At 33.1% G+C, this 26,402-nt stretch overlaps 3 protein-coding genes across 7 annotated transcripts; 2 read left to right on the top strand and 1 right to left on the bottom strand.

The window, feature by feature from the left end:
* Window positions 1-965: 965 nt before the first annotated feature.
* LOC129886435 (uncharacterized) lies at window positions 966-6,804 on the top strand. 4 transcript variants are annotated; one of them, XR_008766216.1, is made up of 4 exons: window positions 967-1,833; window positions 1,937-2,030; window positions 2,797-4,408; window positions 4,507-6,534. XR_008766216.1 is itself a non-coding variant. In XM_055961120.1 (4 exons), exons 2-4 carry the CDS (start codon window positions 1,775-1,777, stop codon window positions 6,670-6,672), a joined length of 285 nt encoding a protein of 94 aa, XP_055817095.1. In that variant the 5' UTR covers window positions 967-1,101; window positions 1,746-1,774; the 3' UTR covers window positions 6,673-6,804. The 4 variants fall into 4 exon arrangements, 2 of the variants coding, with proteins under 2 accessions (XP_055817094.1, XP_055817095.1); XR_008766215.1 differs by having other exon boundaries at window positions 2,755-4,408; XM_055961120.1 differs by lacking the exons at window positions 2,797-4,408; window positions 4,507-6,534 and adding an exon at window positions 6,541-6,804 and having other exon boundaries at window positions 967-1,101; window positions 1,746-1,833.
* A 6,327-nt stretch (window positions 6,805-13,131) lies between these two features.
* Window positions 13,132-15,396, top strand: LOC129884721 (dof zinc finger protein DOF2.5-like). Of its 2 annotated transcripts, none has more exons than XM_055959007.1 (3): window positions 13,132-13,292; window positions 13,826-14,279; window positions 14,715-15,396. In XM_055959007.1, the coding sequence occupies exons 1-3, from the start codon at window positions 13,266-13,268 to the stop codon at window positions 15,092-15,094; spliced, it is 861 nt and encodes a 286-aa protein (XP_055814982.1). In that variant the 5' UTR covers window positions 13,132-13,265; the 3' UTR covers window positions 15,095-15,396. The 2 variants fall into 2 exon arrangements, with proteins under 2 accessions (XP_055814982.1, XP_055814983.1); XM_055959008.1 differs by having other exon boundaries at window positions 13,157-13,292; window positions 13,836-14,279.
* A 1,075-nt stretch (window positions 15,397-16,471) lies between these two features.
* Window positions 16,472-23,173, bottom strand: LOC129886434 (uncharacterized). Its single transcript, XM_055961118.1, has 3 exons — window positions 22,816-23,173; window positions 19,027-19,175; window positions 16,472-16,860 (listed from the first exon to the last, which is right to left on the bottom strand). The coding sequence occupies exons 1-3, from the start codon at window positions 22,996-22,998 to the stop codon at window positions 16,722-16,724; spliced, it is 471 nt and encodes a 156-aa protein (XP_055817093.1). The 5' UTR covers window positions 22,999-23,173; the 3' UTR covers window positions 16,472-16,721.
* Window positions 23,174-26,402: the final 3,229 nt, after the last annotated feature.

The following is a 26,402-nucleotide window of genomic DNA, read 5'->3' as shown; positions in this document are numbered from 1 at the left end:
TATAACACTTTATTGTTATATTAATGTGTGTATTACTAATACCATGAATTTCTAGGTATTAGTAATAGAATGAGATTTAATGCATGCATTAACATGCTTAAAGACTCAATTGCCCTTCAAAAACTTTTTTACATTTTTTCCACCACATCTGTGGAGGATATCTTTGTATATAAATAATTTAAAAAAAAATTATGACATACATGTTATTTTTAATACACCAAACCAAATAATACATAAAAAATAATTAATACAAGCATTACTAATGCAAACATTATTAATACACTCTATTTAACATTATTCTTATACACTCTACCAAACGACCCCTAAAAGTAAATTACACTTTTTTTTGCCAATGGAGTAAAATAACATTTTATATCCTTATTATAATAGTATGAATTTATTATGGATACACATTTTATATTTTGAAATCAGCCACTAATATATTTGTATTGTTCTTATTTTTCAAATCAAACACAAACTACGTATATAATGAAATTTTTATAAAGAATTGCTTAATGAAGTGTAAAATTAGAGTATTAATCAAATTTAATATATTTCCTTAGGATTTTCATTAGGAGGTCATGCTTATACTTAGGAATTTGGGGTAGTATTTGTCACTGATTCATATTACAGAGGCCTTGGTTTAGTTTCTTTTGGACTTTCCTTACAACTCTATTTGTTCGTCAGTGCTAGGAAAAAGCAAACACAAATGTTGCGGAATCAATCAGAGGAGGGGTTCATGTCATGGGCCAAGTTGGATCGAATGGCTAGTTGGTTCGGAACCAGCGTGGCCTCCGCGTTCTTCCAGTCGCTTGAACGATGCTCCTGTATCAACCTTAGCACCGCCCACGACGACGGCGATGCATATCATGATGATGACGAGGCCAAGGACTGCCCTCTTATGCTCACCGAATCCGTCGCTCACGAGGACTCTTCCATCACCATTAAACTTCCTTCTTCTTGATTTACGTATGTTTTGCACTTTTGCTGGTAAACAAGATGAGAAAAGAAAGCTTCTATGATTTTTCTAAGCTTCTATAAGTTTTCTTTCTTTTTAGGGTGGAGGATGTTGTGCTTGTAAATAGTAATGTAATTGTACAGGTAATTTCTGGCATGGTTTTCTGAATTGCATGTCAAATTAGAATTAAGTTTGAAGAGGTGAAGTTCGTTTTCTTGTTTTAACAAGCTTGTCTTTTCTTGAACATTTTGGGTTCTCTAGTGGACCTTTTTAGATGCTTCATCCAGATTTTAGAATGGGAGAAACCCCAGCTAGAGATATCCAAATCTATCAGAGAGAGAAAAAAAAGAACAAAAGGATCTTCGCCCTAATTTATGGTATGCCAATGGGAACTACCAATTGGCTTGAGTTTAGTTATGGTAAAAGGGAAGGTGATTTATGGAGGCTGTTGCTAATTAACTATGGTTTTGTATGTTATCAGATAATGAATGTATTTGGCCGAGATCACAGTCCATTTCTTATTGTAGTTCCATTACTCTGTCTTTTTTATCTTCTTCTTTCTGTGGTCAAATTCCGACTGTCTATACATGTTCAGTAACATAAAGATTCAATTGATTCCGCTGCTCCAATGTTGTTTCTTTTGTAAGGTTTAAATGCAGTGTAACATATATGCTAGGGGTTGGCCAATGTGTCAAGGAATTACATGAAATGGATTGCTTAATCTCACTTGCAAGAGATTGGATTTTTAAAAATATTTTGGTTAACCGGATTTTGCATGTCTACTCAGTTAGTGTTGCTCCATTTTGGAGGATCAATATGAGCTTCTGCTATTCTCGGTCGTGGTTTTCACTTTGCAAATTAATCTTCTATTCAAGGTGAATTTCAATTTCTTGCTGGTTTTGAGATATTGTTGCAGGACGTATTTCAGTAATGACTTCTAACCATGGTTTCCCCTTCCTCATCTCCATGTGCTTTCAGTATCCTCATAAAAATCTTCTACCTATGTTGCCAGCATGATAATGCGACTTCTCAATCTTGGGCTATAGCAAGGTTAATAGGCAACAGTATAACAGTAAGTACTTCTTTCTTTTGAAAATCACGTGGAAGCTTAGACTTGTTGAGATTAGTATATTCTTGATTTAGTGTATTGCTGATTGATTTGTTCCTCTGTCAACAGAAAATTCATGTTGCTTCAGTTATGATCCTTATCTCTTTTCTGCTTGTACTAGCTCCTCCATATCTTCTTTGCTCCCAAAATATCCTAACTGGTTTTACCTCTACATGTGATACATTAATGAGCCTTGTTGAGTTTAACAAGCTGATTTATGTGACAACTGTTCCCGTTTAATCAAATTTTCAATAGGTTCTATGATCAGAATTGGAACCCAGATTAGCTTACATACTACCCTACAATAATGCCTATGCTTTAGGGGGTGAGATATACATGGTTGTAACATTGTCATCTTTTATGACATTCATCAATCTTATGATATATGAGGAAGGACCTCAACTGTTACACCAGCCTTTCAGTTTCAGTGTGGAGTCTGGACTGGAATAACCTAAATACTTCATGCAATTAGGAACCACACCTTTGAATGAGAAGCTTGTATGATGAATTGGTAGCATACTAGCATTAAGGATTCTCTAGAATGAGTGAATAAGATTGGTCAGTTGATTAGTAAGCACTAATTTTTACTTACATTTTTGACTGGTTGTGTGTGTGTGTTCTCTGTGTTGGTGAATGTGTTGGTGCATTCACTGTCTTGTCGATTTTCATTTATTATTTCTCACAACAGTTGGAGAAGGCTTTGAAGACCAGGACTAATGTGCTTTGTCAGGAAGCTAACTATGGAGATTAAGAAACATATCTTCTCGAAGAGAAACACTAGGATGGATATGAAATTTCACTACTAACACGGTTACTAGCTGAAAGAAAATTAGAAAAAGAGAATCATGTCTAGCATGTAAAGAGACTGGAGTTTAGTCGGTTGAATTACAGAGACACGGTTCGTGAATTACCTCAAATGTTACATGGCTATGATTTTCTCAGGAGACACTAGCAGAGGAAGCATTTTTACCATGCCCCTGATATGATCAGCTTATAGCTCATCTGATTCTTAGATGTTTTTTTGCATATATTGTCATCGATCTCTGCATTTGAGAAAATTAGCTCGAGTGCATAAGATGTATTTGCTTTGCTTTTGCCCAAAACTTTTCTACTGTAATCTTTTTAGTTTCCCACTCGATGTCCAGTACCCTGCATTTGGGGGCCTGACTACTTCGGATTTGTAATGACCCTGAAGGTCTTTTTTGGAATTTTTGTAAAACGACCACTTTACCCCTCCCTATAGTTGCCCCGAGTCGTTTCTAATTGGTATCGGGTGTTGATTTTTAGAAAATCTTCTGAAAAGTTAAGTCTTTTAAAATTTTGAGTTTTCATAAGCTTTAAGTGTTCAAAAGTGGCATTTGGGACCAACCGGAGCTACGGGTCTCGAAACGAAATTTCGTCGATTTCAGCAGCCCTGGAATGTTAAAATTGGCCTAGGAGAGTTTACAGAATCAGTTTTAGAGTTGTAATCAATATTGAGGTCTTGAGTTGAGAATTTGAGGAATTTTAGGCCAAAATTTGACTTTGGTCAACTTTTGAAGTTTCGATGCTCGGAATGGAATTTCGACGACTCCGTTGGATTCGAAGGATGGTTTTTGGTCTAGAAGAAGTGCTGCCTAAATTTTTAAAGATCCCGAGCCCATTTTGGTATTTTGAAGGCCTAAGTTGGTTTAGTTGCGACTTTTTGAGTTTTGGGTCAGGGAGACCTCAAATTTGAATTCTGATGGTTCCATCATCTTCGGAATGGACAAATTAGGCTAGTAGCTTTGTTGGCATGATTATCGAGGCAATCGATACGAGTTTGAGGCCATTTGGCGATTTTGACTTTGAAACTTAGCCTATGGCAACATTGTTGAAAAACGCATTCGGATGATAATTCTGACAGCACGGTTAGTTCCGAAATGTCGAGTTTGGTCTAGAACGACTCTTCGTTCGCTTTTCAAGGCTTTCGGTCTAATCTCGAGGCTCATTGTGGAATATGGCTTAAAATGAAACTTGAGTGTGGGATCCATTTTTCATTAAAATGACCTTGTATGGGAATTTTGAATGCGCCATTGAGTCCGGAACGTCGAATTTAGTGTGTTAGCATATTTGATTTATTTTTATTGGATTTCGAACAAATCCCAAGCACTCATCAGAGATTTGGATTTTTTCCAAAATCTATGTTGCAGCAAAAAAAAAATCTGGTGCAAGGCAGCTCGTTTTTGGGTTTTTGTCTCAATTTTAAAACCCCATGACTTGAGTTCTAGCTCCATTTTGGGTGATTCGAAGCCCAGTGTGTTTGGAAAGTTCGTGGCTACGCATTGGAGTGCTTCGGGACTGCTGGGTACTTTCCGTTTGAGGTAAGATTCGCGTTATAGTAGTTGCCATTCCTTTTTTTGGAATTAATTTTTGAAAATTTATTTCTTGGTCTATATAAACTCAATTCTGATTATTCAAGGGTCTAAGTTCAAGAGAATTTTGTGGGGAATCCGCCGGTAAACTCAGAATCTTGTAGGGAGGCTTTTGTGAGGTAAATTTACGAATATAGCTATTGTTTTGGCCATTTTTGGATTAAAATTGTGTGGAATTTTGGAAGATTGTATCTTGATTATTTGAACTCCATTTTTAGTGATTTTTAGAGGCTAGATTGTGGGGGTTTTCGCAAGGAACGTCATGGTGTAATTTGTTTTGAATGGGAGGGTCTAGTTTTTTTTCCAGAATTTACTGATCAAGAAGCTGTCATTTTTATCTTTTAGTTCGAATTTTGTGAATTTTGGTTGCATGCTCGTCTTGCGTAGTTTTCCACCCCGAATTGTGTTATAGTGTTGATTTGTGAGCTTGGGGTGATGTTTAGAACCTATTTTTGGGCTCAAATTCGGAATTACGGACGTGGGTCCCCCATTCTCCGTTTTAGACCCTAAAATAGGCCCGTCTCCAAAAATTATGAAATTAGTGTCTAAACAACTGTATCGACGTTGTGCTTCTATTTTTGATAGCGTGGCAGCGTTCCGAGACCACTCGAAAGAGAATGGCTCCGACACTGTGATTTGGAGCTCGCGTGTGCAGCCTACAGGTAGGCTACGATTTTCCTTTCTTTAGATTGAGCTGGAATGTGTAAAAACATGTTGAAATAGTTGGAATTTGGGTTGAGTTGCTTAATGGTATATCTTAGGTGTTAAGTCATGTTTTAGACTTGTTATCGGGTTTTTCGGGTATTTGAAAGCATGCGTGTCTTACCGTTATTTGTTAGTATTATAAGAAGAGTTGAATGAGAATATTGCTGATATTGTGGAGTATGTGAGCTGGAATGTGTGAAATCATGTTGAAATAGTTGAAATTTGGGTTGGGTAGCTTAATGGTATATCTTAGGTGTAAGAAATTATGCTTTAGACTTGTTATCGAGTTTTTTGGGTATTTAGAAGTATGTGTGTCTTACCGTTATTTGTTAGTATTATAAGAAGAGTTGAATGAGAATGTTGCTGATATTGTGGAGTATGTTGGCCTTAGTATAGGCTGTAAACCTGCTTTAGTTAATCCGACGTCACTCCGACGGACTTAGATCCTTGTAGAATGAAGTAGCGGGCTAGTGCTTGGTAGTTGGCCTTAGCTAGGCGATACCCTTACTCTTAATAACACCCTCATCCATAACTCGGTATAATCATGACTCCGAGATGCATCAACAATACTAGACTCCGTGATCGTTTAACTTCGGCTCCAGTTCAAGTTTTGGCTGCATATCAGTTGACACATTGGGGAGGAGATTCTCGGTACTGTTGTTGTCTAGTTGGAAAAGAGAATATTCGGCACCATGGGATAAATTATCTGTGAGCATCTGGGTACCCAGTCGCGGCCTCCGTTCTGAATTATCGGGGAGCATCCGGGTACCCAGCCCCTGCCTCTGCCGGCTTGCTAGTATGACGAGCATCCGGGTACCCAGTCTTGGCCTCGATCATACCGATGCGTTACGACGAGCATTGGGATACCCAGTTCTGGCCTTGACCGCACTGATGTATTATGGCGAGCATTCGAGTATCCAGTCTCGGCCTTGGCCACATTGGACATTCGGGCGAACATCTGGGTCCCAGTCCCGACCTCGACCCCTAAGGCACCCCTAGTTCGTTGACTCTTGGAGATTCTGGGTTTGGAAATGATACAGTTCTTCGGTTCCTGACCTCGCAGATTCGTGGTTCCTAGTCTTGGTAGTTGTAACTATTTTGTGTACTCGGCGGCTTATGGGGGTTCGTCCGAATTTTTATTTAACTTGAGCACGAGTGTCCCTGCTAGGCTTATGGGGTTCCAGTTGGGTATAGTTAGTTGTAGCTCTCGTAGATATTATTCTTTTCACTTTAGATTCTTATGTTGATTCCTATTTAAGCTTATTCCTCTTTTTCATATTTTTTTCACATTTTCTGCTCAGTTGGCCTATAATGCCTACTTGGTACTTGTTGTCTTGGTACTCATACTACACTCTGTATCTACTTTCGTGATGCAGGACCGAGCATCAGCTACCGCCGTGGATAGATCGAGCCTGTTGCAGTCATCTTCGGAGACTAGGGTGAGCACTTGGCGTTTTTGGATCATTTCTGTCTCCTTCAGTATGGATGACCCGTCTTTTGCCTTTTGAGACTAGCTAGTTGTTGTATATATTTTCGATCCACTTTTGGGACTTGTACTCGTCATTTATTGTGTAGCAGCTCTGTACGTTCTGGGAGGGATCTTTAGTTGTTTATATCATGTTTTGGTTTACTTCCGCTTATTCTTTCTGCTTATCTTTATAATTCGCCACTCTTGTTTTGTTTCTGCCCTCAGACCCATTACTTGAAGTTTCAGATTGACGGGTCGGCTTACCTACTGGTGTGTTATAGTAGGTGTCATCATGACCTGAGGAATCGAGTCGTGACAGGATTCGCACCGATAAAGCCTATTTAAGGTGGAATCGCTTCCTAACAAGATTGTTTTCATACGCAGGACTCAAACCCACGATCTCTAGTCTTATGTAATCTTAATTCTTCCTTTATTCCTCTTTAAATTCATTCATTTTATGATCATATTTATGCTTTACTAAAATAGTAGTCCTACTAATTGTTAGAGAAGTGTGGTAAAGGCTTGAGATAAGAATGGTCATGTTTCAGTATCTTGGATCAAAACACAGTTGCATAGTCCACATCTGACATCAGGAACTAGCAGCTCACAAAAGAAGCAACTAGAAGAGAAAAATAAGGGTCTCTGGCAGGGGCGGACCTACATGCAGCCTAAGGGGTTCATCCGAACCCCCTTCGTCGAAAAATTACACCGTATGTATAGAATCAATTTGTTGGTTTATGAGTATATATTTAATAATGAACCCCTTGAACACAAGCCAAAGACTTGGTCCAGCGGTAAAGGGGTTCACGAAATTGCAAATTCTGGAGCTAAGTTTGCAGGTTCGAACCCGGGTAGCAACATTTTTATTTTCATATTTTAGTTTCAGCCAATTTTAATTTTTATTTGCTTAATAAATGAAACGTCCAACCCCAATATTGTAATATTAAACTATATTATATGTGTTTAATTATTTTACATTAATATTTTAGAGCACAACATAAAATGAATTACACTTTACAATAAAAAATTTTCTATTTTTATAAAATTAAGTAAAAGTTATAACTTTTTTTGAGTTTTCATATTTAAAATTTTAAAAAAATTCTCTCATACTCATTTTAAGTCAAACATTTAATTTTTATTTGATTAAGGAATAATATGATTATAAGTAAGATTAAATAAATAGGATTGGATTTTGGAAGTATTCTCTTATCCTTCTACTACAGATTAGTGACCACAACTTAAGAAAAAATATGCCTTTAACGTACAAATCAAGAATTAAGAAAATCCTCATTATTAAACTTTCATTTAATTATTTCTCTTATTTTAATATATTTTTTTGGATAGTATAATCTTTTGTGTTCCTTATTTAGTTTCAAAAATTGAATAATGTATTTATACAACAATGACGGCGACAGAACCCATAATTAAAATTTTAAAAATACATTTTCTCATATTGATTTTAATATTATGTCAAACGCGTACTTTCTCTATTTTATTGTTAGTGTTGAGCTAAAGTTGAATTTTATCTAGTTGCTTATATTTGATCCGACCCGTTCATATATGACCCGATCCGATCTGTTTATTTGTGGATACTATTAGCGTGTTTACTTATTTTTTTGAACCCCCTCGATGAAAATCCTGGTTCCGCCACTGGTCTCTGGCACAAAGGTATGAAAGTGTGACTGATATATTAATTGCACACTCACATGATTTTTTTCTAGAACATTTGAATTTGATCTCCCATATTGCTGCCATCAATCCACAATGTGATGGTAGATCATATTACTGTCAAACGATGCACCTCTTAGTTCTGGTTGTTTTTAGAAGATAAGATAGCATAATTTTGAGTAATTTTAACTTATTGCGCACGGTGTTGCTTTAATTTGAGTATTTATTGGGCGGGTTGGGTTATGACCCATAATTTAACCCATCTTAATCCAACTCATTTTGACCCAGACAGATTTTGGGTGGGTTGCGACCCAACCCATTTATTGACATAACCCAGTTAGACCCAATCTGCCCATTTGACACTCTTATGTTGAGACAAAGTAAGTTGTTCCTTTCACACATCTGTCAAAAGTTTCAAGCATAACTCTTGTAAGATGATACCATCGTTTGTTATATTTCCTTTTTGATCCGTAAGTGGTGCCATCATTATACAGAGATCAATATGTTGCTCGTCCAAGGCATTTGATGAACAGTTCATGAAGCTATGTCAATCTTTGATCGCTTCCATATATATATATAACTCGAACTGGAAGTCTGGCTCCATCGTCAATGATAATATATTTCACAGGGATTGAAATTGATGAATTCAACTCATATACACCGACCGTGTGGAGATTTTATAGTGAAGTTTTATTCCTAGAGTGTAAAGATTTTACAGTGTATTTTTAACCTGTTGTAGCAGGTTACAGCTTGCCTTATTTTCCAGGTAACAAATCCTACCTTCTATTGGTATATCTACAAGATGCTTGAACATGCAACAATGAACATCTTGTTGGCGGAACCAGTATTAATGCCGCATTAAACACAAGAAGCTCTGAGTGTAATCAGAAATCCATGCATGAACAATACTTGAAACATAGCTAATTAAGCATATAATTACAAGAAGTTGCTGAGATATATTGGTTACCTGTTTCAGCTGGAGCTTTCAATACAGCTTAAAACCAGAAACTGAGGTTGTTTACATAGGTGGATCAACTTCATGAAAATTTACTATCATGAAAAGAGCACAGATTTTTATGCCTTTTTTATAATAGATCTTCATTTTTTACACATTAGTGATCTGAAAAAATCATTTACTTCTATTTAATTTATAAGTGGTCATAAGAGATCATTTCCAAAAAAAATATACAAACATACATACATTGCTCAAGATTTCCCCCCATCTTATTACTTGAAGTTTATCACATGAATGACATCTGAATGAGAGCAAATTGTAGTTCATATAACTATGCCCAATTGTGTTGGTATATATATCTATATAGTATTTATTATTATCAACTGAAATTCTGACTTAACTGGAGAACAATTATACAAATATCTAAAATAAACTGCCTGCACTAACAGGCAAGATTCATGCATATAATATTATAAAAACTAAATGTTTTTGCTATATGTAAATTAAGTGATAACTAATTCGTAGAGTTGTTAGTTGTTATCTTACATCAAGGATTGATGTACGAGGTTCCATCATCACCTATGGTCTTTATACACTTTAACCCCTGCCCTACAAAAAAAATTTAATCTATATGTTACAATATAAGATATTCTGATACAATTATTATTTTTTCAAAAATATGTTTATTAAACTAGTCAATTTGTCATTGAAGGAGTGGGTAAAATTCTGATTAGCATGTGATTTCTTCAAAGGCTTTGAATCAAAGATAGGTTAATTCTAGATTTTAGAGCAACTGAAGATGACCTCAATTTATGCCCCGACACATTAAGTCCAACAAAACTGAACAACGTAACCTGTTTACAGAAAAATGGAAATTACTAAAGACAAATATCGTTTCTAAGATTTTTTCAAAGATTAAAAATGTTAGCCATCATTTCAAGTTGAGAAAATGTATGGTTTCAAAATCAAGTACTAACCATGGCTCCAAATAAACTTTGACTAAAAGGCAAGGTCGATTTTCAAATATTTGGTCCTTTTCAAACTGGAGAAAAAGGCTAAAGAGATCATCATTATGTCAGCCGAAAAAGATGCGTGGAATAATAATAATAACCTCTCTGTAGAAAACTGTTCCACACTGAGATATTCGAGAGAGAATTTCGGCCCTTCATTATTAATCTAATGGACGTGGGGGCAAGCCTAAGTGTCAAGTGTTCCATATCATATATTGTACTTAGCCATTTTAATTTGTTTGTAATGTTTTAATTTGATAAGAAATTTAAAAAAAATAGAAATTTTTTAAAATTTTGTGATCATAAATAAAAAATATATCAATGTTTGTTTAAAATATCTTTTAATTTTATGATATTAAATATATTTTATGAAAAATTAAGATTAAAAAATTATAAAAACAAAAGACATTCTTTGAAATGATCAAAAAAATTGAAACGTTAAGAGTACCTGGTAGAGGTGTCAAATAGACGGATTGAGTTGAAATTGAGAATATTAAAATGAGTTGAAATAAAAATTGGGTTGAGTCATGACCCGCCCAAATTTACTTTGGGCTCAAATGGGCTAAAATTTGGGTTGAATCATAACCCATTCAATTTTGATCAACTTCATCTCAATAATTTTAACATATTATTATTTATTTTTTATAACTACAATTTGAATTTCAACTCAAGAAAATAAAAATAAAAATTTACAAATGGATAGATTAACCCTAAAAGATATAAAATAGTGGTAATTCATATTGAGAACATACATTACAGTATTGGGTTGAAAATAGAGATTAAGTTGGGCTCAATTGAAAATTCTTTTTAAATAAATTAAAGCTTGAATAAATTGAAATTGAATCAAATACAAATTATCTTAACCTCAATCAATAAAAATTTAAATGAATTCACCATTGTGACATCTTTTTCCACTAATTTCAAAGTATTAAGGGCCCCTTGACAATTCTGTTGTCGGCTCCTATCTCATATGTACCTCTCTTCGTCTTCTTTTTCTGTAATATAAAGAATATGTCAACCACATAAATCTTTTTATTAAAGAGATCTATATTATTATAGTATATTATTTCTCTTCTTTATAAAAAGTTTCAGTAATTTTTGGGCATGTTGTGAGCAATCTTGGCCTGGTCAAGTATGGTACTGTTCAATAATTCTCTTTATGAATTCTCTAATATTTCTGGTGTCGATTGATGACATGCATGCATGTTTTTCACCAGATATAGAGAAGAAAGATATGATCCTTTTTAATTTGTAGTATGAAAAAAAAAGAATTAGATTATTTTCGTATAATTTGTATACACGGAGTAGTCTACACCATTGTTAATTTATATAACTTAAATCCTTATTGTATACGTAGACATTTCCAATAAGGGCCAACAGAGAAGAAAAGAAGATGAAGAAGGAACTAGTTCCAAATAGAAGAAAGTACTGTACTCTTCCAAATAGAAATCAAGAAAAGCAAAAAGTAGTGGACCGATCGATATGGTTGGTAAGAAACCGTAATGTCTTCTTTTTTTTCCACAATAATTTCTAAAGGTAGTGAAGAATGCTTTAGTAATGTGAAACACTGAAAAGGCTATATCATATATCATATCATACTTAGGTATGAAGTTACTTTACGTACGACAAAAACAGAAAAGACATCGAGATAGAGGATAATTAGACCAGGTTAAACTTTAATTAGCACTAATTATTATATGTACACGTTGCCTACAAGTTACAAAAGGTGATATGAACATACAAACAATATAATCCAGTAGTTGGTGAATCTCCGAGGATTACTGACTTGATCATATATATCTTCCCAACTAGCAAGGAATGTTGTTCCCAAAAAGTTGCAATGACAAACAAAAAATGCCAAAAGATGATTTTAAAGTGTGCTTGACAAGTTAAATAAAATTGCATCATAGTTATAATATAAAAAAGGCTGTGGCTTTCTCAATATAAGATCAACAACTTTAACAAGAAGGCAAACAACAAGGCACTTTAGGACATATATAACAAAATTCAAGTGAAATCCTAATGAAGCTTTTACCTTTTCACACAGTAGAACAGATCAATCAACATGAGCATTATATTCAAGCATGAACTTAAATATACATATTGTTATATGTTGCAGCAGAGATGGATTTCCAGGGTGAATATCAAACATCGAATGAAAAATAATAAAGAATATATGTTAATTATAGGTATTGGGATTATATCGAAAAGTTGGTCGAGCTAGCTTTGGAGCTAGTATGGGGATGAGATATGTTTAGAATTTGCGATGGACGAAAACATTAAATGAATCCAGTTGTGCATAACTAGAAAATTATAGTAATGAAATTAAAAGAAAAATAAAATTTATTTCTTCATATTATATACACGCAGTATATTTTAATTAATATGTAATTTAATTGTCTGTTTTATTTTCCAGGTTACTAACATAACATATATATTATTGATGGTTATTCATAATTATTGTTTAAAAAATCTATTGTCTAACAGCTCTTGGTTCATTAGCTTTGTGTAAGACAGCAAATTAATCCACTCTAATCTAAATGTAATGGAAGCATATATAGGATTAATCAAAGTCCCTCTAGCTATTAAAGGGTCAAAAAAAGGAGAAACTAAATCCCACCACAGAACATATCCATTCACAATTCCACTCACAAGGGTTTTAATTTAAAAATATACTACTCCTAATAGATTGAATTCTCTATAGTCTATATCTATATCCCCTGTTTGAAATCCGGAAAAAGTTGAGATATATAAAAAAAAAGTTGATTGTTATTTAATTTCTAAAGCTGTAGTTGTCAAAACAAACACATAATAATATCTTCTTTTTCTTTTCCATCATTTGATTTGGAAAGTAAAGCTAATCCTCATTAAAGCCAACACACAAACAACTCAAAAACATTCTATTTCTTTCTTTCTTTCTTGCACTGAGGTCGACACACCTCTAGACAAATTAATCTTCTTTCAACCTTTTTAGTGTTTTTTTTTTCCTTCTCGGATTTTATGGAGACTACTCAATGGTCGACGCAGGTGTGTGTATATATATATATATTTAATCCATTTATTAGCACGTAAAGCTCAATTTTCAAATTAAAAGTGTTCGTTGATCTCTCTTTACACATCAAAGTTCAGTGCACTTTTTTCTTTCTTCAACTTTCCACATGATATCATATAATTTTATTAAAGCATATGGAAAAAAGTGTAGCTACTTCTTTGTTATTATTGTTTGTCTGCTTTTCAATTTAATTTTCAAAGTTAGAAGTTATCCATTTTTGTAGGCGTAGTACTACTTTTGTAGTTTATGATCTTCGGTTTAGGTTACTCTATGTTGTATTATTGTTCTGTTATTATCTATTATTTTTGTTATTCTCTATTATATCTTATATTTCCATGATTATATCTTTTTTTAAAAGATCTACATTTATTCTACCCTTCTCAGATCTCACTCTGTGGGATTACAACAATATGTTATTGTTGTAGAAGATAATTATCCACTTTATCATCTACCCTTTTGCATTTTCTTGATACTTTTTGTTTGTATGTGTTTTGTTAATAATATTTAGGAAATTGTAGTGAAATCGTCGATGGGTGAAGATTTAATGAATAAGAAGGTGAGGCCAGTGAAGGATGGGGCAATGAATTGTCCTAGATGCAATTCAACAAATACAAAATTTTGTTACTACAACAACTATAGTCTGACTCAACCAAGATATTTCTGCAAGACTTGTAGAAGGTATTGGACTGAAGGTGGAACTCTAAGGAATGTTCCTGTTGGTGGTGGTTCAAGAAAAAACAAAAGATTATCCTCTTCTTCCCAAAAGCTCCCTGATCTGAACCCTAATCCCAGTAGTCATGCTCCCGGCCATCATCAAAACCCTAATAATATTGTAATTGGAAGTAGCCAAGATCTTAGCCTCGGGTTCCGAACTGTGCCACACGATCATCACACGTCGTTCCACGGTGTCATCCCTCAGTTTCTTGAATTGCCAAAGATGGATGGAAGCAACAATCATCTAGGTACTCATCATCTCACCATCTCATCTAAAAAATTAAACCAATAGATTCAAAATATATTTTTATTTACTTAATTCAATAGATTACTTGTGAGTCTTCATTAATCTTTTTCATACGTCATACATGTGAAGTGTTTTTTATTAACTAGTAATAATTTGGTAGCTGGGGACTTGAACTCAAGACATCTGCCTATTCTGATACTATGTTAAATTGTGACCAGACACTTTTATTTACTTAAATATGTACTTTATCTGCGTGAAGGCCTTACTTTATTTCGTGCTCCAAGCACGTGAAATTCTCTTTAATAATGGCATTATTGTGAACTAGATGAACTCAAGAGACCTCTTTGCCTGCTCTGATATCATATTTTAAATGAGTAAAGACAACATATTTTTATTTACTTAATTATTATGTCATTAACGTCGTGTTCAACTTCAGGTAGCACACAAATTCCAGCTCTGGAGCTGCTTAGGACTGGAATAGCCTCAAGAGGGTTTACTTCATTCATCTCCTCACCATCCACACCAGATTTGAATGCTTTATACACTTCAGGTTTTCCATTTCAAGAATTAAAGCCTAGTACTGCTGGAAGTACTGATCATGAACATCATGCAGCTTCTTTAAGTAATTTTTCAAGTGGTGGGCCAGGGAGTCTAGAAAATGGAGGTGCAAGAATAATGTTCCCTCTAGGAGGATTAAAGCAACTTTCAAGTACAAATCAAGCTGATCATCATCATCAGACTAGGGTACACGAGAATAATTCAACTGCTGGATTATATTGGAATGGGATGTTAAGTGGTACTGGAGGATCCTGGTAAATTAAATTAAAGGGACAATAGCAAATCTCATTTTTTTCCTACGTACTTTGTTTAATCTAGACTTCACCTAAGGAATTACACTGGGTATGTTGTTATACGTGCTTTGGTTACTAGTAATTTGTTAGAACTAAGTACGTACTAGCATGGAAGATAATTGATCTGGTTACATTGTTGTTAATTTGGTCTAGGATTATTACTTTGAGATTAGGGAAGCTAGCTTGATTAAAGTCAGCTTCTAGGGTTTCTGTACCAGCATGTCTGTACTATATATGATCATTATAACTACCTTAATTACCGCCTAATTATTGGCTACATTTTGTTATGTTAATTAAGAATTTTATACTATCAATTAGTTTATCGATTCCAATTGACATGTTAATATATAAGTTAACTTTAATTTGATCTAGATTATATATACACACGCATATTCAACCTATATATATACTCACTACAAATAGTTATCTATAGTTGTTAACTAACTTAATAGCGTATAAAAGATCATTACACCGTCACTGTATAACTTGATTACTATTTTCAGACAATTTATAGTACTGTTGCAAAGTTATGTACCTTAATTTGACGGAACTTTGGGTCATCTGGTGTTTATAGGGTGGTTTCATGCAGTATTAGGATTTTTTTCTTAGAGTCAAATTTCATCTTTATTGAAAAATCGAAGACAAGCCCTTTTAAAGAAAGAACTTCTCTGTAAAACTTTTACATAGCTTGCAAATGATATGTAAAGGGCAACTATCTTACCAACAGTAATTTGAAATTATACAATTAGTAGATGATCAGCTATTATTGAAATCAATTGAAGTGCTTTGGTCTTGCATTGAAATATTAATAATAATATTTAACAACGCCACTAAGCAAATTGTAATTTTCAAACGAAAAGGAACCTACCTGCCACAACCAATACCTAATCCTTTTCTTTAAATTAATAATAATTGCCTTTTCTTTCAGTTCCTAACATACCCGACTATTGTAGGATCGACCCTTAATTAAAATTGATTTAATTATACACACTTCATACCATGCAATTTTTAGTTTTATTTCAGTGCAATTTATTTATCTAATTTTTACTTAGACATGATATTTTAAAAAATAAAACAGACTTTTCAATCTTATACTTTTAAACTAAAGATATGCTGAATGTATTAAAATGTTCTTTAATTATGTGTTCCTAAACATGTCACGTAAAAAATTAAAATTAAAGAGTTGCCGGAAAAAAAAAACATTCTTTTTGAAACTGACGAAAAAAAAAGTAAGACAAACAACCTGATACGGAGGGAATACTTGTGTTGATATAGTGTACCAAACAAAGACCATCCATTTTTCCAGCATAAGCTCAAAAAAGATCTTGAAATGGTAGCATAGTTCACGGGGATTGAACTAATTATAGTACTCATATAAGGTTTACAAGGAAAATTACACTGTACAGAAAACTTGTTACATTTATTGCTTCACTATCTAGAGAAGCACTTGTAAAAGACATTGGCACTAAAGCAGCAAGTACTCTTTCCTGTCTTGACTTCTATACAGAGACGAGCTTTCCGCAGAAAAGCAGGAGGATGAAAAAGCTTAGATTTTGAGAAACACAAACTGGAAACAAAAAAGAAAGAACCATTTACGGATCCCCATTAATTCCGAAGATTCGGACCTTGTGCATATTGGGGAACTTGGCAATAACCAGCACAGTCACAGCAATGGTATTGAAGAAGAGCATTGGATGTTGGTAATCAGTTGTATGTGAGGCTATCAAGTACCTGTCAGTTAAACAAGTAGAAAAGAGTTGGCTAAGAAATCTTGAAAGTAAAATGTCATCAATACAGTAGAAAAGAAAAGGGGAAAGACGAAAAATAACTATAAGGATTGCACAAGGCATCCCTGATATGCCTCATAAAACAACTCGATCTTAAAGCTCAAGGTATTGCCCATCCCCCTCATAAATACTCACTGAGAATTCGCAACGCGTTAAAAGTACCAAAGACAGATTTTGGGCCAAAACCATCTAGTGCATGGACTGTTGGTTTCTTACGAAGCAACTTCAATATTTTATTTTGCTTACACAAAAATTGCCTTTGTTCAAACTACATTCCACATGAACTTTTGCATGCAGAATATTAAGAATCAAGTTGAGAATTATGACAGGCTTGGCATGCTATGCTGCATGCATATGGAGCCGCACTTTGTATTCCACATGCCTCAGATATGTTACACCATAAATCTCAAAAATCAGGATGTGTGTGTGTGTACAGAACATATTTGAGGAAATGTGACTTTCAAATAATTAACCACTAAAATAAAAAACGGAAGTTGACAAATTCACACACTTGTAACAAAAGGTATATAAACCATTAAAGTGGTTGTATTAGTACAATTTTAATAGCTAATCATCACTAACATCCTAGAAAAAAACTACAATATTTTCACATAGGAAAGTATTGTGATATCAAAGAGGGGTTGTAGAACTTCATGATTGTTCATTCCACATTTTTTTTTTGTTGCAGTGATTAAAAAATTTAGAACTTAAATATGAGTTCTTTTTGTTGAGGAATTCAAATATGAGTTTATTAGGACAGAGATTTGCTTCAACGTATTCTATTTCTCCTTTTCTAGTTCTTTTCCTCAATTTTTATAAACTTGCTTCTCTAAAAAGTAGAGCCCATTTTTTTGAAAGGTAGAACCCCTTTGTTGAGACTCAAATTGAATTGCTTTTCTCCTCTTATTCTCTAATTTTAATAGTTTCTCACATACTTCCCAAATTTATGACATGTACCCCACGTGTCTTAAGTATAGCTCTTTCTCGAAAAGTATCGGATTCTCACTGGAAACACTTGGAGGTACATGTTATAGATTCTTGAACTATTTCGGAAATATCAAGAGTCCCACACTTCATTTAGAAGACCCAGACCTACGTATTTGGAATAAAATTTCAATTTCTAATAATTTTTATATCTGGATTAGTTGAATGTTTGTCATTGTGTCGGGGAATATCACAGTCAGACTCAAGTTAACACCTACATACCCCTCTTCATGTGGATTTGTGCAACAGAGTTAGCATGCAAGTTGTTGGAGTGTCAAATTTGAAAAAAGGAAACAGGAAAAAGCAGAGAGCTCCTCCCTCAAAGGAATACATCTACAAGGCACGAACTCTTAGTTTTATCCCCCGTATTTGTGAGTTCTCTTTCAAATTACCCCTCAATTTAAGAATGTGACAATTTTAATACGTACTCTTGGTGTTTGTTCACAAACAGATCTCTATTGTTCAATGGGAGTACAGGCTCACCATTGACTCTAGCCTTTCATTTAACATTGCTACTTTGTCAAACTTCTCAATCCTCGAGAGTGTGTCACACAACTCTATACTTTTTCTCACTAGTCAGAAGACAGATGCTCATAACAACTGGCTATCCGTCTAACCCAATCACAATGCACATGTCTGTTTTCTCTTTTGAACAAGCCTTCTAAACTTACATTTTTTGTCCTTTATTTGAGTTGATAATAATAACTGGTAGGTTTCATTAATAAACGAAAGCAGAGGCACACCATATCATGAATTTTGCACAAGAAAAAGGATTTTGAGTTGATAATAATAAGAACTGGTAGGTTTCATTATTATAAAAAAAACAGAGGCACATAGCATGAAATTTGCACAAGAAAAAACATTTTGGTTAAAGTTCCTTTTTGAGGCATAAATTGGGGACAGTTTATTCAATTAGTTCAGAAGACAAATTAACTTCATAGATTAAAATCTAATAAAATTAAATATCGAACACACTCTTATTGGCACCAGAAACGAAAAAAAAAGAAGAGAAGAACGAACAAGAATTATCTTAGCACGTCTTATTTTCCCTTTTGAGGATGTTGTGATGATCTCAACATTCCAAACCAAATTCTGAAAGTCAACAGAAAAGAAAGATAGAACTTACAACACGACAGGCACAACAGTTAAGAATTTTCTGTTACGAGTGAGCTGCTTCCCATTGTCTATTTGCTCCCACCAAGTCAATTGATTGTACATCCCCTGATCATCTGCAAATGGAGTTCCTTTCTTCCAATGGAAGAAGTGATATGTGACCTGCATGTTGAAGCATGTTCAGTCACATGTGAAGATATCATTTGCTTTCTTTTTTTGTGGATAAATCACGTGAACATATCAAAATAACTTAATCAACCTCATATCAACAGTATCCAAAATAAAAATGAAGATGCAACCGATCAAAGACCAAATTAAAGGAAAATAATTGGGAAGTTGAATTTTAAAACCATATTTCACCCAATTCAGTGAAAAAGTTGAGTTGTTCATCAGCTGTTTCCTTAATAGGTCAGTCATTTCACACCTCTGTAGAGTATTACCCAGTTTCTGTTGATTACAAAATTCAAGAAAAAGACATTTTTCGCTTCCTAAGTTTTTAGTAAATTGAATTCATTAATAGTTCAAAAACTACTTGTTGAAAGTGTTTGTGATTAATTGGTAATAAAAATCAAATAGATCTTACTCAGTTACTATGCCTTCTTTTAAGATGAGCACAAGTAAATTTCCCAAAAAAAATTCAGCTAGCTCAGAAAAAAGGACCAAATTCTGTCCAGTTTCATAGCTCAAAAACCAAAATGGCTGAGACTTGCTGTTTTGGCCATAAAAATTTTCCACCTTTATTTCAGAATAATTTTTCACTTTATTTGAGAATCAGTGTTTGCCCAAGAAAATACCAAATCCAACCTGAAGTTGTATTTCAAACTTGGAAAACAACTTATAACCTATTTTCCAACTCACTTTTCACTTTTAAAGGTGTATAAAGTACATTCAAATTCCAAATATTCTTTCCAAAAGGTATAACCAAACACAACTCCATCTTCAACTCCAACTCCAATAATTCCAAATAAAGTGAAAAATATTTGGTATCTATGGCCAAACGCCTACTTAAATCTGAAAATTCAAGTTTTCATCCTGATTAATCCAATCTTGATTGCTTAAAACTGGAATCTTTAAGAAGCCTAAGTGTTAGGTACAAACCCTTCATGGTCATTAGAAGGAATATACTTGGTGATTCCAAAAAGGTTCTGATATTAGTTTGATCTAAATTGGCTTCAACAACAACAACTACATCTCAATTCCAAACAAATTGGGGTCAAATATATGCATCCTCACTGACCATGTTTCTTGTAAGCTCAATTCATGTCATCATCAACCAAATAAAAAATAAAGATAAGTTAAATATACACAAGAAAGTAATATAATAACAACAACAATAATGATAAAAGTTTTCTATAGTTTTATTGACATATAAATATATGATAAGGTCAAAATACTCCTAGAAAAGCAATAGGATCAAAACCATCGTACTAACAAGATTAAAACCTACTATCAACTAGTAGATATCACCTATATGGATTCTTTTTTGTACCCTATCTTTAGCTAAGTCTGCATTAATTCCACGAAAATGTAGGCCTTTTGAGAGAGTTTCGTTCCATATGATTTTAGGTCTATCTCGTTTCCAAATTGGCTTCAACAATATTATATATATATATTAAGCAGAAGATTTAATAGCCCCAAAGCAAACAGAAAAGTTAAGTTGCTCAAAAAAATTAAAGTGGCTGCAGATCACTGAGATGCATATATCATATATGTGTGAATGTGCGCATATGTTTGTTCATTTTTCAGGGGACGACCAGTATGGATGAGAATAGGCGTAAGCCGAAGCTCAGTTGGAATAAAGCATAAGTGAAGGTAATGAGATACTTAGGAAGTTGGAGAAAGCAAGACATAAGATGGAAATAGAAGTAGTCCAGTTAGTTGATTGCCAATTGTTTGCCCCCTCTAACCAAAAGCAGCCCGAAAGTAATCTTATTAGAATTCTGGCTTGTGGAAATGCATGTACATTCCTCAAACAGAAAATCCTCACAAACTGCAGTAACTTTTGTACATCTTAAGAAATCCAAATAAGTGACAACGGACTCACTTTAAGAGGCCAAACAGTTAAAGAGGCCTTGGGTTCAATTTTCATGTGTTATTGGTTTTTTTATTAACTATAAGATTTCTGTGGATGTCTGTTTCACTACTAACATGACAATAGTTTTGACTTCTGAAAGAAAAAGGGTATTGAACAAAGTGGAGGCGGCACGCGTGCAAGATGTGCTAAATATCCTAGGACCTAGTTATTTTCAAGACAAAGCTAAAACTGGTGTCTAGTTACAGAAAACTAAAAGGTCACTAAATGAAGTGCATTGCTTTATTCTAAGTAGTCCAGACAAAATATTCCAAGGTCAAACAGCCTTGTAAGACAGACTGCAGCTTAGCATAAAGCTTTCCTGCTATCATTCAAACCTGATTATATCTAGAAAAGCCATGGCAATGCCCACATTGGAGCAGCTAGATGTGCATCAGCAGCTTACTTTGTCAAATAGCAAATAAAAACAGACAGCCAACAACAGGTAAAAAATAGCTGCTGTTAACGATCTAGGACATTCTCAGGGCACAAACTGGCAGGAAAACTTACACACAAAAGAGCCTCACATATTATATGAACTACTACTTGGCTTTTCTATATAAGTCTCGCAGATTATATTAACTACTTGAGTTTCTTTCTTTGTGTATCTTTGAAGTAGCAAGACTACAAGATGCAAATGTAGCGAGATGGATCATCCATCAGTAGCTCTACATCTTAACACTAGGTGTTATCTCAACAAACAACACATGGATGCATACAGTTTGACCTATCCGGAATGGTTTCATATGTTGCTTTAACAAGCAATCTTTCTCTCAATAATTAGCACCAAAGGCTACTTAATCATTATTTACCATTATGACTTTGACAAGGAGAGGTGTAAGAAATTTTCATTCAATGTCTTAGAACTTATAATAATGTAAAACCTGGACTTTGGACACTCCAAAGCATTGACTCAATGTTTTTCCCATTCAACTTGACACTATCAGTACATACTAGAAACAAGAGGGGTATAGTTCAACGCATGCAAATGATTTACAGACAACAAAAGCAAAAACTATAAAGCCCCAAAATCTACCAACTGTGAAAACCCCGAACTAAGTAAAGCAATATTATATCCACTCATTCTCCTCAGAAAAGAAGGAAGAATTTCTTAATCGGGGAATTGACAACCCATCTCCATTCCATCCTTGAGTACATCATGCATATTCCAACTATATTATGCTTAGTTTGCTTCCTTTGATTAAACTTATCTAGATAAAATCCTTAAAAGTGAAGCAAATATCATTCACTACGAACTAGAAATCCTTGAACTCTAGCTCAACAATCCCGAATCAGAAACAATTTGGGCCAATCTTAACCCATTCAATTTCTCCAAAAAGCAATTCAAAATCTCAGGACTCTAACCAAGAACTCTCGATAAAAAATAAAGAGTACAATTTCGTAAAATAGGTGAATTTTGAACCATTAAATTTCACCAACGAAATCAAAATCCTGGACAAAAAGATCAAATCTTTAACATAAAAGGACTCACAAACTCTTACTCCTGCAACACAAGGGGAAAAAAATTAACTCAAACGAAAAACAGAGACACCTATAGATCGAAACCACAATGGGGGTTGATCTTAAACCACTCGAAATCAGGAAAACAATCCAAATTCTGATAGAAAGATCAAACCTTTCAACATAAAGAATAGAATCAAAAACACTTACAAGAAACCCCCAAATGAAAGACATGTAAATCGCGCAGAGCTAGGTTATAAGAGAACATACAAGAAAGTGAGAGAGATTGACGACGGTCCAAGCCATGCCAGGAGAGCATCCAAAAGTGGTGAGAACAAGCCATGAGAAGAAGAGGATAAGTATATAGGTGGTCCATACTCCAGGGTACATGAACCAGTCTGTGTTCCGGTTCAGATCCGCCGGAGGCACTGCCTTTACATACAAATTAGCCATTTCCCTTTTTCTTTAGCTCAATTTAACACAAATTCGATCGAAATCTATCAATTGTATTTGGGGTTCATGCCAGAATTTGCTCAGTTTTTCTTCTTCTTGTTTTCTCGGTTGCCAAGGACTATTATTTTGGAAGTAATAGACCACTTAATTATCCACTCTGCACTAATAATATCTTTTTAGTTATGGTTCCTTTTTTTCTTCCTTTTTAAATAATGCTCATTCTTATTTGTTACGTTTACCTTCGAGATAATTAATTTGGTTAACTTTTAGATTAAATTAAATTATATTAATTAAATATTTTAAATATTCAAAGTTATATAAATAATATTATAAGCTATATTCTGGAAAATAATCACGAGTAAAAAATAAACAAAAAGAGTAATAAAGCCACATACGATTTTCTAATAAAAATGTAGTGAAAATAACAATAGAGAGCGTCATTTTTTATATATATTGTAGGCTATAAATTAATCAAACTTGATTAACGGACACTTTTCTTTTAGTGAAAATTTCATAAATAACATTTATAAGATAGTTTATTACTAGTTATAACATGATTTTTTATTTTTTTAAGTACTAACACTAAATACTAACAGTTTCTAACATTTTTTTCATATAATAAAATAATTGAAAAATAGATTAAAAAATAACAAAATAATAAATGTATTAATTATTTATCTTCCGTAAGTCACTCTAACCAATTATAAATGGAAAAGATAATTTATAGTAATTGACATCTAATAAGGAGATTATAACTGATTAGATATTTATATTCCTTAAATTACTCAAATCAGTTAACTCAATTTGTTATTTGTTTTTATGAAATAATTTTTTTTTCAATCGTTTTGTTGTATTCTCTCTCGATCATTTTTTCTGATTTTTGTTCTTATCATTTTTGAAAGAATTTTTCTTTGAGCCGATCCTCTATATGGCAAATGATTTCAAGAGAGTTGGTATAAGATAATTAGTGGTGTCCGGAACCTTTTATTTTGTCATGTGTGGTCTATCAAATGTGATTTGTTTGGAAGAATCGTTCATTGAAATGTTATACGAATATGGCATGAATTTGGTGTGAAATTGGTACACTGTGTTATTTATAGTCTGTTTACAGTGTGTTTTAATTTGGTATGAAATTGATATAAAACTGGTATATTATATTTATATATAATCTGTTTATAGTTTGTATTAATTTGATATGAGAATGGTATAAATATGATATATTTTTTTGTCTTTTTTCACTGTACAGAAGTCTGCACAATTGTATGCAATTGATATCCAGTTAGAATTGTATGTGTATTTTATATGTATAATTTGATATGTAATTGAATTTTAATTTTATAAAATTAATTGCTAAGCTTTATTCCAAGTATTATACAATCAAATGACACTAAAACATTTAGTATACTACATAGTAATACGGATAAAACAAAAACATAATATATGTTATTTAATGTCAAAAACTGAAGCAAAAAATATACATCATTCTAAAAATTTTTAAAAAGGAAGGAAGATATGAGGCGATCCTCTATCTGACAGATGATTTCAAGGGTCTTGGTGTAGGATAATTAGTAGTGTTCAGAGCCTGTTCTTTTGTTAAGCATGGTCTATCAATTTTTCTAGTAACAGTACCGGTTACTTTGCTCTCGCTAATTACGCCATCACTGATCTTGTATCTTTCATATTGCCTCACAATTGTGCCATACCTTGGCATTTTGTATCAATGTAAATGTCACTCATGCCAATTTCATACCAAATAATACATACATTATAACAATATGCATAATATGAATCGATTTCATACCAATTACACATGTTATAATAATTTCATACTAAAAAATACACACGTTATAACAGTATTAATAGTATGAAAATTATACCAACTTCATGCTAATTATAAACACAAAGTATACATCAATGTCATAATAAAGACTTTCGATACTATTTCATATCAATTCCATATCAATTTCATAACAAATAATATGCACATGTTATAACAATTTCATACTAATTTCATACCAAGTAATATACACATTATAACAATTTCATACTAATTTCGTACCAAGTAATACACACATTATAATAATTTCATACTTGTAGCTTTTTGCATATATACACAGTACACCAAAATAAAATTATTTTCATATCAATACAGAAATCACAATCAATAAATAAAGTCTATTAATTTCGTACCAATTTCACGCCACTTTCATGTCATTGTATACATAAAAAAGAAATACTTTTAAAAAATTAATTTATTAAGAATACCTTCACAACATGTTCGACCTTTTTTGACTTGGAATTTTTTGAATCCTTTATCAATGTTGAACTAGATCTTTTTCTTGAGGGTTTTGAAGACTCTCCCCTCAAAACACTCTTTGGTTTTTTTTGATTTACAAAATTGAAATCAGAATCCTAATAATCAGACGAAGAAAATTACACCATCTTGCTCTTCCGTTTTAGCTCCTTCTGGTTTGAAGAAGTTAAGATTTTCTTCATCATTGACACAATCTTCATGACAAGGGTTTAAATCTTCTTGACTGAATTTTGATTCTTCTTTAAAGGAGAGACATTTTTCTTCACTGGATAGACATTCTTCTTCATCGGTGTTAGAGTTAAAATGTGATCAAAACTTGATGGTTCTATCTTGACTAATGTTTTATCATCGACAACTCTAAGACTTTTTCTAGGTGTAAGAACAAGTTTTTGATTTTTATGTTGAAGATTTTTTTTCGAGCGAGAAAGATGGAGTCAGTTGAGATAAAATTTTATTGAATATGGTGATATGGTGAAGACTATTGTTAATGATGGAAAAAGAGAAGAATTATAATTTTGAGATGTGGGGATGGAGAAAAGTGTGCAATATAAAATTAGATATCTTAAAGATAGTAATGGATTATTACAAAAGGAAAGCATAACTATTTTTTTTTGACATGCCTTTTTCTCTTTCTTATTTAGTGTCCTGGCATTTAATAATTTATTAATAAATTAAAATTAATTTATTTTAATGATTGAATTGTTCCAATAAATGCGCTCTATTTGTGATTATCACTCCTATTAATTACGTTCTAATTTAATATATTAATATAATAGTTTTTTAGTTATTTTATAGGAATTTTTTTAGTATATAAAGTATAGTATTTAGTTATTATATAATAACCTTACATAACAAAAATATGTATAAGTCATGATCGAGTTCATTTATCTATTATTTTATGTGGAATAAAAAGAATATACGAATAACTAAAATTAATTTCACTTTATTAATTAAAAACTTTTCCAATTTGGTTTGAAACTTTTAACCGAATCTGGTTGTTTTTAGATAATAAAAAAAGAGATTAACAAAATCATTTATGAGTTAGTGGATTTATGAGGACATAACGATATACTAAAAATTGATTATTTTT

Source organism: Solanum dulcamara, chromosome 4 (genome assembly GCF_947179165.1).
Source record: "Solanum dulcamara chromosome 4, daSolDulc1.2, whole genome shotgun sequence".
In the NCBI taxonomy this organism is placed as follows: domain Eukaryota; kingdom Viridiplantae; phylum Streptophyta; class Magnoliopsida; order Solanales; family Solanaceae; genus Solanum; species Solanum dulcamara.
Note: the sequence above shows the minus strand (reverse complement) of the source record. Positions and strands in the feature narration are given on the sequence as shown.

Bases quoted from the DNA above. Each gene is read 5' to 3' on its own strand.
- LOC129886434 (XM_055961118.1), bottom strand. From the start codon at position 22,998: ATGGCTAATTTGTATGTAAAGGCAGTGCCTCCGGCGGATCTGAACCGG. The intron at 19,176-22,815 runs GTATGTTCTCTT...TTCAACATGCAG, and splicing joins TCAATCTCTCTCACTTTCTT to GTCACATATCACTTCTTCCA. The intron at 16,861-19,026 runs GTAAGTTCTATC...TTTAACTGACAG, and splicing joins ACTGTTGTGCCTGTCGTGTT to GTACTTGATAGCCTCACATA.
- LOC129884721 (XM_055959007.1), top strand. From the start codon at position 13,266: ATGGAGACTACTCAATGGTCGACGCAG. The intron at 13,293-13,825 runs GTGTGTGTATAT...AATAATATTTAG, and splicing joins CTACTCAATGGTCGACGCAG to GAAATTGTAGTGAAATCGTC. The intron at 14,280-14,714 runs GTACTCATCATC...GTTCAACTTCAG, and splicing joins TGGAAGCAACAATCATCTAG to GTAGCACACAAATTCCAGCT.
- LOC129886435 (XM_055961119.1), top strand. From the start codon at position 1,628: ATGCTAGGGGTTGGCCAATGTGTCAAGGAATTACATGAAATGGATTGC. The intron at 1,834-1,936 runs GTGAATTTCAAT...ATGTGCTTTCAG, and splicing joins AAATTAATCTTCTATTCAAG to TATCCTCATAAAAATCTTCT. The intron at 2,031-6,540 runs GTAAGTACTTCT...TTCGTGATGCAG, and splicing joins TAATAGGCAACAGTATAACA to GACCGAGCATCAGCTACCGC.